This window comes from Peromyscus maniculatus, chromosome 13 (genome assembly GCF_049852395.1).
Source record: "Peromyscus maniculatus bairdii isolate BWxNUB_F1_BW_parent chromosome 13, HU_Pman_BW_mat_3.1, whole genome shotgun sequence".
Lineage (NCBI taxonomy): Eukaryota > Metazoa > Chordata > Mammalia > Rodentia > Cricetidae > Peromyscus > Peromyscus maniculatus.
Genome location: NC_134864.1, coordinates 40,265,465 through 40,276,622, shown reverse-complemented (window position 1 = coordinate 40,276,622; position 11,158 = coordinate 40,265,465). Strand labels below are relative to the sequence as shown.

At 52.2% G+C, this 11,158-nt stretch overlaps 1 protein-coding gene across 1 annotated transcript; it reads left to right on the top strand.

Moving 5' to 3' along the window:
- Positions 1–740: 740 nt before the first annotated feature.
- Positions 741–10,332, top strand: Catip (ciliogenesis associated TTC17 interacting protein). The gene is made up of 10 exons (XM_006972277.4): positions 741–830; positions 1,017–1,145; positions 1,465–1,662; positions 1,917–1,972; positions 3,657–3,743; positions 3,947–4,114; positions 6,860–6,984; positions 8,226–8,302; positions 8,581–8,669; positions 8,848–10,332. Exons 1-10 carry the CDS (start codon positions 806–808, stop codon positions 9,439–9,441), a joined length of 1,548 nt encoding a protein of 515 aa, XP_006972339.1. The 5' UTR covers positions 741–805; the 3' UTR covers positions 9,442–10,332.
- The last annotated feature ends 826 nt before the right edge of the window (positions 10,333–11,158 follow it).

Below are 11,158 nucleotides of genomic sequence, written 5' to 3'. Positions count from 1 at the left end.
TGGCTTTCCCACCATCACAAAGGCGATGAATGAATGGAGATTGAGCCATCGGAGGTTGGAGACTATCCATATTAGGGCTATAGCTCACAAAGATAGTCATACAACCTTGAAATGGATTCTGTGTGTGAGCCTAGGTCTGGCTTTTTTTTTTTGGGGGGGGGGGTTCGAGACAGGGTTTCTCTGTGTAGCTTTTCCCCTTTCCTGGAGCTCGCTCTGTAGACCAGGCTGGCCTCAAACTCACAAAGATCTGCCTGCCTCTGCCTCCCAAGTGCTAGGATTAAAGGCGTGTGCCACCTAGGTCTGGCTTTAAACTCCTGATGGTCCTTTCCCAGAGTCAGGAGTGCTGGGATTACAGGCATGAATCCACTACTTCTTCTTGTTGTATTTTATGTATTTAGGTGTTTTGCTGGATGGATGGACGTGCACCACGTATGCATCTGGTGCCCACAGAGACCAGAAGAGGGAGTTGGATCCCACAGAACTGGAGACAGTTGTCAGCCATCATCTGGATGCTTGGAATCAAACCCCGGTCCTCTGGAAAAGTAGTCAGTGCTCTCAACAGCTGAGCTGTCTCTCCAGGCCATTAGCCTGTTACTTCCACGAAAGTTGTAATAACCGGTTTCCCCTTGCTTCTTAAGAATGTCACAGGCTCCCTCTGCTGGACAACCCCTAGAGCTTGGGCTAAGCCCCAAAGCCTTCACAAATCTAGGCTCAGGAAAGTATGTTGATAGCCCTTTAAGGGGCAGTACCTAGCTTCTGGTTGCCATGGAGACAACTAGCCGCAGACTGACTGATCCCGATCAGCATGTCTTCCAAAGTTTCCCCCTCAGGTGGGAAATGGGCTGCTGATCTGTGGGTAGGAGGAGAAGGGCTATTTCCCCCTTACCATCTTACCTGAGCGCGGTCTTAGCACATTCAGCTCCTGGGGACAGGGATCAGGACTAAGGTGCCCCTGCCTACCCTGCCCTTCTCCCCAGCTAAGGGGCTGACATCTTAGCTTCTCCTTCTTCTTGTAGGCTCCAAAGTCAAAGACCAGCAAGTAAGCCGGCCACCGCCGCCGCCGCCGCCGCCGCCGCCGCCCACGCATGAGCAACAGCCACTCCCAGAGGCCAATGATGAAGCCATCAACTTTCTTAACTCCTTCCGTGAGCCAGAGGGTGGGGTTGGGCATGGGAAGGGGTGTGAGTCTGGGGAGAAAGGAAGAGAGGATGCCTAGACGGGTCCTGTGTCGTCCGTCCGTCCCCCGTTCCCCGTCCCCTGTCCCCCCGCTTGATTCTCTTGAGACTCAGAAAAGACCTGATAGATACCTATTTGCTAATGTTTGTGCAGGGACAATCCTGGGGGGAGAAGGGGTACTCTTCACCAGTTGTTAGCAGCTGATGATCGGGAAGGAGACGCAGCAAGGCCATATGGGTGCTGAGGGTCTGGAGGATGGGCCTGAAGAGGGCTTCTCTCACCACGCAGGGGTGGAGGAGATGCTGTTGTTCTTCCCCGAGACGCTGGCCGTCGTCTCAGACACAGGGGTACCTCAGGGAGAGCTGACCATCGATGTGCAGAGAGGGAAGTACAGAGATGACCAGGGCATCCTGACCCACTGTGTGATGGTCCACGCCTCCAGCCGAGGCTACATAGATAAGTCGCTGTGTGGAAGCTCCCTCCTAGGTAGGTTTCCGCTGCCAGCTGCCCCGTATCACATCTTCCCTCCAAGGGCCCCACTCCAGTCCATGTGACCTGCAGCCCTTGACTTACCCAGGGACTAGGTAAGGCATGGGGTAGAGGGGAGGACACGGGCAGTGACGACCACCCTGTCATTCGCCCATGGCCACATTGCACCAGCCTGGGCCAGCCCCTTCCCTAAGGGTCCATCCCAGACTCCTGTCTCCTGTGACAACAACACTTGCCTCCCTATACCCCAGGCTACCTAACCAATAAACTGGAGCTAATGGAGCAACACAACCAGGAATTCATCAAGGTACTTACTCCCAGCCTTCCCTAGCTTTGCCTCTGGGTCGAGGGTAAGCAAGAACACAGACCCTTCACGGGTGTGAGGGACCCCAGGAGAATACCGCACCCTACTGTCTACCATCAACCTATCACACACAGCTCGATGACCAGTCACCTCCAGTACTGCTGGTCATGTTCTATGGAGTCACAAATGGAGCCCAGCCCACTGGGCCTTGCTCAGGCCTGAAAGCCTGCCCATTTCCCAGGGCCATGTGACTTGGCCTTTCCCAGAGCCTGGCTAGTCCCTGGAGGCTGTCACCACTTAACCTTTAAATCTTCTGTCTCTATACCCCTCACGCAGCCCGTCAATAACTTCCTCTATGGGGCCATGACCTCGCTAAACATGGGAGATGACTTGGGCCTAGCAGCCTTCTCAGAGAATCTATTCCCAGCTTCAAGCCTGTGTTCTGTTCGGAGGTGTACCACTGTTTGCTTTCCTGCTACATAGTATGGCCCTATTCCTGACCTCCATCATAAATGGAAGGGCTCCTTCTTCTTCTCCTTCTTCTCCTTTCCTCCCTCCCTCCTTCCTTCCTTCCTTTTTTTTGTTTTTTGAGTTTCTTTGTGTATTCTTGGCTGTCCTGGATCTCAATCTGTAGACCGGGCTGGCCTCGAACTGAGAGATCCACCTGCCTTTGCCTCCTGAGTGCTGAGATTAAAGGCATGTGCTACCACCACCCAGCCCTTCCTTCTTGTTTTTGAGACAGACTGACCTCAAGCTTGACCTGTCACTGAGGATGACTTTGAACCCTGATTCCCCCCACTTGCTCCTTCCAAGTGCTGGACCACTACACCAGGCTATGAGACTCTTTGTTCATCTGTTTGTCTCTTATTTTTTATCTTTTTGTTTTATCGGGACAGGGACTGTGTAGACAAGGTTGGGTTCCAGCTTAATCCTCCTGCCTCTGTCTCTCAAGTGCTGTGATTATAGGAGTGAGTGCATCACCATGGCCAGCTGTTTGTCATCTTTAAATTTTTGTTATTTTGGGGGAGAACACAAATGTGGAAATCAGTCAGAGGACAAAGTTTGGGAGTTGGTTCTCTCCTTCCATCAGAGACTGTAGGATCCAGACTCCAGCTCAGGTTGTCAGGCTTCTGTAGAAAATATTCTACCCACTGGGACATGTTGCTGGCCCTGATTATCATTTTTTATTTTAGATCCAAGTCTTTACACTTCTATTTTGTCTTTTATAAAGAATACAGCTGAAGCTGGGTGGTGGAGGTGCATGGCTTTGATCCCAGAATTCCAGGAGGTAGAGGCTGGCAGATCTCTGTGAGTTCGAGGCTAGCCTGGTCTACAGAGTGAGTTCCAGGACAGCCAGGGCTACACAGTGAAACCCTGTCTCAGAAAATAAATAAATGAATAAATAAATAAATAAAGTGAATAAATAAATAAATAAATAAATAAATAAATAAATAAATAAATAAATAAATAAATAAATAAGAAAGACTATATTTGCCAGTGCTTGGGAGGCTGAGGTAGGAGAATTGCTGCAAGTACCAGGCTATCCTGGGCTACATAGGGAGTTCCAGGCTACTCCGAATGACTTTGTTTCAGGAAATCAAAATACAAACAAGCACAATGGAAGTCAGGGTGGGCGCCAGCTCCTCAAGGGTGAGCACTCGATTCTCCCATGTGCTCTGGCCTTTAGTTTCCCATCCTCCCCATGGAACGGAAGATGAGCATTCTGAAGCAGGATGACCAGCTGGTTGTGACCAGAAGTGTCAAGGAGGGTGAGGTAAGAGCGAAAGCCACGTGGGGACCACCTTCCACATCCTTGGAAGCACAGCAGGGAGGGACAAGCTTGTGTGAGGCCGGGTGCCCAGGCCAAGGGCCTGGAGATGAGCCACACACCCAACACCCGGCTTGAACCCAATACCCCCGCCGCCGCTGCCTCTTCTGAGCTCCAGGTCTCGGACTCAGGTTTCCTTCCCGAAACAGGAAACGAAGACTGGAGTCTCTGTCTTCCCCTGTCAAGCACTGAACGGCTTTGTTTCCAATACGGCCAACCTGGTGCTTCTGAGGGTGATGGCTTGGCGGCAGTCGGTTCCCAGCGGCGCTCGCTTCCTGGCCTTGGACTCGGAAGGCAAACTCTGCCATTGTACCTATGTGAGCATCTCTCTCAACCTGGGGCCAAACCAGAAGGGTCACGAAGACCACAGAGGTGGGAAAGACAGATGTGGAGGAGAGAGTGGCTACCAAGGTGGGTGGGCATTCAGTCATGAGGATGGGACGCAGTAAGAGCCAGGGCAGCGGCAAGAAAGAACTGAACCTGACAGAAGGAGGTTTGAGGGTGGACCGGGTGGAGTTAGTGGGGAACAACCGTCTTTGCGTGAGCTTCAGTACAGAAGAAGGAAATATAATGGAAGTCTGCTTTTTAAACCCACGCCCTCTAAGGCTGGAGAGGCAGCTCAGTGACGCAAACAGGAGGACCCGAGTTTGACGCCCCCAAATCCATGCATGTGGTGCACACTTATAGTCCCTGAACTGGAGAGGTGAAGACAGCCGGGCCGAATCAGGCAGCCTCAGGTCCCAGTGAAAGGCCCTGGGTGGGGGTAGGGTGGTCCAGTGGTTAAGAGCACTTGCTGGTCTTGCAGAGGACCTGGGATCAGTTCCCCCAGCACCCAGAGGGCTGCTCACAACCCTCTGTAACCCATATTCCAGGGGATCTAATACCCTCCTCTGGCCTCTGAGGGCACCAGGCATACATGTAATGCATATATGTATATATGTGTATATATAGACATATACATGTAGGCAAAACATTCATATACATAAAAAATAGAAATAAAAATTTAAAAGAAAATAAAGCAAGGTGGACAGCTCCTGAAGAACACCAGAAGTTGTTCTCAGTCACACACATGCATGCACAGGCATGTCCAACACCCACACACATGTGCACCCACAAGCACATGGACACCTTCATGTGTGCATGAACATGTACACACACACACACACACACACACGCATGCACAGGTATGCCTAACACCCACACGCATGTGCACCCACGAGCACACAGACACCTTCATGTGTGCATGAACATGTACACACACACACACACACACACACACACACACACGCATGCACAGGCATGCCTAACACTCACACGCATGTGCACCCACGAGCACATAGACACCTTCATGTGTGCATGAACATGTACACACACACACACACACACACACACACACACACGCATGCACAGGCATGCCTAACACCCACATGCATGTGCACCCACGAGCACATAGACACCTTCATGTGTGCATGAACATGTACACACACACACACACACACACACACACACACACGCACGCACGCATGCACTCTACATCATCTAAAGCCAGGCATCCTGGTGTCATGTGCCCATAACTCCAGAACTTGGGAAGTAGAGACAGAAGGAGCAGTTCAGAGTCATCATCAGCTACCTGTGTATTTCAAGGCTAGCCTGAGGTACATGAGATCCTGTCTCAACAACAACAAAAACCATACATCATCTAGGGCTGTGAAAGTGCTCGGCAAACGTTTCACCACCGAACTACACCTCAGTCCAAAGAGACACCTTTATTTTTTTTCCCAACTTTTTAAATTTTTGTTTGTTTGTTGTTTCTGTTTTTTGTCTCTTTGTAGCCCAGACTGGCCTTAGCTTCTCAATCCTCCTACCTCAACCTCCCAAATGCTGGGATTTCAATTGCATGCATGTACTTCCACACCATGTGTGTGTGTGCACCTCCCCACCTGACTTTCTGTGTATATATGTGTGTGTGTGTGTACCTCCCCACCTGACCTTCTGTGTATGTGTGTGTGTGTGCACCTCCACACCTGATTTTCTCTGTATATGTGTGTGTGTGTGCACACCTCCACACCTGACTTTCTGTGTATATGTGTGTGTGTGTGCACACCTCCACACCTGACTTTCTGTGTATGTGTGTGTGTGTGTGTGCACCTCCACACCTGACTTTCTGTGTATATGTGTGTGCACCTCCACACCTGACTTTCTGTGTATATATGTGTGTGTGTGTGTGCACCTTCACATCTGACTTTCTGTGTGTATGTGTGTGTGTGCACCTCCACACCTGACTTTCCATGTATATGTGTGTGTGTGTGTGCACCTCCACACCTGACTTTCTGTGTGTATGTGTGTGTGTGCACCTCCACACCTGACTTTCCATGTATATGTGTGTGTGTGTGTGTGTGTGCACCTCCACACCTGATTTTCTGTGTGTATGTGTGTGTGTGGGTGTGTGTGCACCTCCCCACCTGACTTTCCGTGTATATGTGTGGGTGTGCACTAGCGCAAATGTACATGCAGGTTTGTGTAGGTGGAGGACAGTGGTCAACCTCAGGTGTGTGTTCATTCTTTCCTTGCTTGTTTTGGTTTTCTGAGACAGGGGTTCTCTGTGTAGCCCTGGCTGTCCTGTAACTCACTTTGTAGACCAGGCTGCCTTTGAACTCAGACTCCTGCCTGCCTCTGCCTCCCAAATGCTGGGATTAGAGATGTCCGTCCAGCTCAGCATTTTCTAAAGCTTTAGGAAGCGCTGTCTGCCTGGTGTACAGCCTCCCCCTCCCCACACTGAGCCTCGTGCCCTGTAACAAAATGTGCCAGCTAAGCAACACTCCTCCCCTGAGATAGCTTGGGAAGGGGGTGGCATGGGGTGGCTGGAGCCAGCTGTGAAGAACCCCCAGATTCTCTTGAGGATGTAACTCAAACTTTGTGGCACATGAGGAACTGGACTGTGAAGGATCACTAACCACTGGTGAGCCGGAATGAACCTGGTGAGCAGGAAAGGGCTTGAGGAGACGGGGGCACCCCTGTGGTGAGCAGCCGCCTCACCCTGTCCCCCATTTTGGCCGCTTCAGCAATCCCTGGGCTTCCAGACAATCCAAGTGGGCCACCAGCAGGCTGAAATGTTCATTGTGGAGCAGACCGTCCACTCAGAAGAGGGCATCCCTTTCTCCTGCCAATTCTACCTGCTCTCGGACGGGTGAGCCGCTGGCGGGAAGGACCGAGGTCATGTAAAGTCTGGTGCTCTGACCATGAAGAGAAGTCTTTCATGGGGTGGGATGGGGCCCAGGGGTCACCATTGTCCCCAAGATACTGCCAGGAAACATTGTCGTGGAGATCTGGATGTACCTTTGCTTTGGCATTTCATCTGCTTTAAAAAAAAAAAAAAGTGAGCCCAGGCTAGCCTGAAATTCACAGTCCTCTTGCCTTAGTACCCTAGGTGCTAAGATATAGATGTGCATTTTTTTTATTTGTTTTTTTTGAGACAGGGTTTCTCTGTATAGTTTTGGTGCCCTGTCCTGGATCTCGATCTGTAGACCAGGCTGGCCTCGAACTCACAGAGATCCACCTGGCTCTGCCTCCCGAGTGCTGGGATTAAAGGCGTGTGCCACCACCGCCCGGCGTGTGCATTATTTTTTAAGGCAAGGCCTGATGCTTGCCGTTATCTGGGACAGAGCCACACAGATGAAGAGAGGAAGCAGAGTAAAGGGGGTTCAAGGCAGCTCTCTTGGGGACACTGTAGCGTCTTACCTCGGCTGCCATGACAAAACACCACGAGATGAGCCTGGAACAGCTGCGCACGCCTGCCATCCCAGCTCTTGGGAGGCTGAGACAGGAGGATGGTCCTAAGTCTGAGGGCCATCTGCAGTAGTAAGACCTCCTCCAAAAAAGGCAGGCCCAAGTTAAGGGGTGGCTCATCTGGGAAGGTGGTGAGGAAGCTTCCTGCCAAGTCTGATGACCTGAGTTCAATTCCTGGAACCCACAGGATGGAAGGAGAGAGCCCGATCCTACAAATTGTCCTCTGACCTCCACACGAGCATGTGCATGCATGGCATGTGTGCGTGCATGCACACACAGGACAAATTCATGTTTTTTAAAAAAAAAAAGTCACTGGATGGTTTAAACAATGGCCCGCAGGGTTGGTTCCTGGTGAGATCTCTGGCTGCCCCCACCACTCTGCCTCTCTTCAGTGTGCCAGTGGGTAGACAGCTCTCTCTCTCTGCTTTCTCTTTCGAGGACACCAATCCTCTGATTAAAGCCCCACCGTTATGCCCTTCATTTGACCTTAGTCATTTCCCAGAAGGCTCCCATCACACTGGGGGTGGGGGTGGGGTAGGCGAGGGAGAACTTGAGCCACGACTCAGGATGCTCAGCACCGGTAGGTCACCACCCGGTGGTACAGGAAGACTCTCCCCCAACTCCTTCTGTATTGCTCTGCAGGCACCTGGCTAAGAGAGTCCAGGTGGGCTCTCCAGGGTGCTGTATCATCACCAAGATGCCACTCTTGAGGGAAGTGGGTAAGTGGCTCAGGACAGGGTGGGGCCGTGAAGGGAAGATGGGAGGAGCCTGGTCTCTCTCTTGTTGGGGAAGGATCCAGCGCTGGGGGTGGTGGGGTGGGACAGGATCCTTGAACCAGGTGGAGAGGCGGCAGCCCTTCAGCCTCAGACTCCAAGGGATAGGAGGGACCTCTGCCATGAGTCCCTCTCAGCAACAAAGCCCATGCTTTGAGAGTCCCTGGGATTCCCACCGTGTACGCGAGGGATGTGGACACAATTCCCTTGCTCACCCCACTCAGATGTGATTGAGCCTCCGCCCCAGTTTGGTAAGAAACCCCTGGTGTGGGAGGAAGACCTGGAGCTATACTCGAAATTCCTGAACCAGAAGGTGAGAAAGTGGCTGCAGCCAGCCTAGGGGTCCACCCGCTTTCCTGCGATGGACGATGGACGGGGGGAGTGCGGAAATGCGCATGTCCGGGTGATAAGGGGGTCCCAGCCCATGCGCTCCTGGCCAATCGCGGCCGTGCTCAGCCCCGGTGGGGGACCACCCCATGCCCCTCCTCCAGGAGCAGCTTCGCCTCAGCCACACCAGCTATCTGCGGCAGCACCCCGAGGCCGAAGCGCTGGTCTCCGACTTCCTGCTCTTCCTGCTCATCCGCCGGCCCGAGGACGTGGTCACCTTCGCCGCCGAGCACTTCGGGCCCTACGCCATGCTGCGCCCCTCCATCCCTGCCTTGCGCTCCTCACACCGACCCAGCCCTTTCCGCTCGCTGGACTCCGACGAGGAGGAAGAGGAGGAGGAGGAGGAATACGAGGAGGAGGAGGAGGAAGAGGAAGAGGAGGAGGAGGAATACGAGGAGGAGGAGGAGGAAGAGGAGGAAGAAGAGGAGGAGGAAGAGGAGGAGGAAGAAGAAGAGGAGGATGAGGAGTACCTGTACGCTGACGATGACGACTATGACTATGATGAAGACAACGACGATGAGGAGGACAACGAGGATGCCGACGACGTCAACGACGAGGGAAGCGACGTCAGAGACGATTACAACGACGAGGTCGACTACAGTGTCGATGATGACAACCACGAAGCCGAGGAGGAAAATGTCAACCTCAATGGCAAGGATGAGTTGTTGTTCCAGAGTCTGGATCTGGAAAAGGACTAGGCAGACGGCTGGGAGCGATGGGACACCGGGGACTGGCCGGGTCGGGTATCCCGGCTGCTGCGGGTTCCGCAGCAGGGTTCTTTCCCCCAGGGCTGCTCCGCCCGCCCGCCAGCGGGGACGACTGTCTCTGGCCAGCGGCTCTTGTCAAAAATGCCAAGCTTTAACTTCGTTTACCCGGCGAGTTTCGGCCTTTCTTCCTAGATGCTATTTTCACAGTTACAACCGTTCCAGAGGAAAGAAAAGTAAGGCTTGTCGTCAGAGGTGTTGGTTCACACCTGTAACCAGCACTCACTCAGGAGGCTGACACAGGAAAAACCGCTGTGAGTTCAAGCTAGGGCTACACAGCAAGACCCTGTCTCAAAATTCAATTCAATTAATTATTAAGAGGCGGCGGTGGTGGCGCCCGCCTTTAATCCCAGCACTCGGGAGGCAGAGGCAGGCGAATCTCTGTGAGGCAGAGGCAGGCGAATCTCTGTGAGTTCGAGGCCAGCCTGGGCTACCAAGTGAGTTCCAGGAAAGGCGCAAAGCTACACAGAGAAACCCTGTCTCGAGAAACCAAAAAAAAAAAAAAAAAAAAAAGCGGTGAGGAGGGAAAAACTAAGGCCCACGCCCCAATAATCCTAGCGCTTGCACTTGGCAAAGAAGCAAGTGGATCTCTTCAGTTCCCTTCAGTGCGGTCCTGCATGGGCTGCGTAAGATCCTGCAGGTAGGGAAGCAGGGTTTTAATCTGGAGTTGGCCAAGAAAGCCTACAGTAGCACCCTGAATCTGAGTCTAGTCATGGCCACCTAGAAAAGAATGCGTAGAAAGATTGCATGGGGGGGGAGGATTTAGCTCAGTGGTAGAGTGCTTGCCCAGCAAGCACAAGGTCCTGGGTTCGGTCCTCAGCTCTGAAAAAAAAAAAAAAAAAAAAGATTGTAGAAATGTGAGGAGAGACGTGGAACACCCTTACCCCCTCAGCTTCTTAATGCTTCAGGTCGTCCACCATCCACCAATACACACGAGACTCCCCCAGACTGTGCAAGGGATCCCCAGCCACCCTTGGAGGGAAAAAAAAAAAGAGTAGACAGGTACTCATCACTACCCCTAGGTTCCTTGCTGGCCCCCAGTTCTGGCCCAGTGACTTGTCTGTCTGATGCTGGCTGTGGGCTGGGCAGTGTTAGGCAAGGTCCTCCGAGGCAGTTGGTAGTTGGGGTGCAGGCACTGTGCCTCCGTTAATGCCTCTGGTCATCGGCCATCAGTCCTGCTGTTTTGAGATGAGAGGTTCTGGGGGAACTCCAGGGTGTCATTCTTGGCTACAAGTCTGGGGAATATGAAGGGAAGGCGGTGTCTGTCTCTCAGAGGAGTCACTTCAGAAGACTTCAGAGAGAGCGGCCACTTGAGCCTTACAAAAAATTATTATTATTATTATTATTATTATTATTATTATTATTTTAGTTTTTTGAGACATGGTTTCTCTGTGTAACAACCCTAGCTGTCCTGGATCTCGCTCTGTAAACCAGGCTGGCCTCGAACTCACAAAGATCCACCTGCCTCTGCCTCCTGAGTGCTGGGATTAAAGGTGAGTGACGCCACCCCCCGGAGAGCCTTGCAAAATTTTTTATGTCATTTCCCCCTTCTTTATTAAAAACAAATGCATTCACGAGCCAGGTGGGCACGCCTTTAATCTCAGCACTCGGCAGGCAGAGGCAGGCAGATCTATGAATTCAAGTACAGCAT

What these genes read in the sequence shown, in the direction of transcription:
- Catip (XM_006972277.4), top strand. Translation starts at nt 806, where the DNA reads ATGTCTTCCAAAGTTTCCCCCTCAG. An exon ending in CAACTTTCTTAACTCCTTCC is followed by an intron (nt 1,146 to 1,464) that starts GTGAGCCAGAGG and finishes CTCACCACGCAG; the next exon opens with GGGTGGAGGAGATGCTGTTG. An exon ending in GTGTGGAAGCTCCCTCCTAG is followed by an intron (nt 1,663 to 1,916) that starts GTAGGTTTCCGC and finishes CCTATACCCCAG; the next exon opens with GCTACCTAACCAATAAACTG.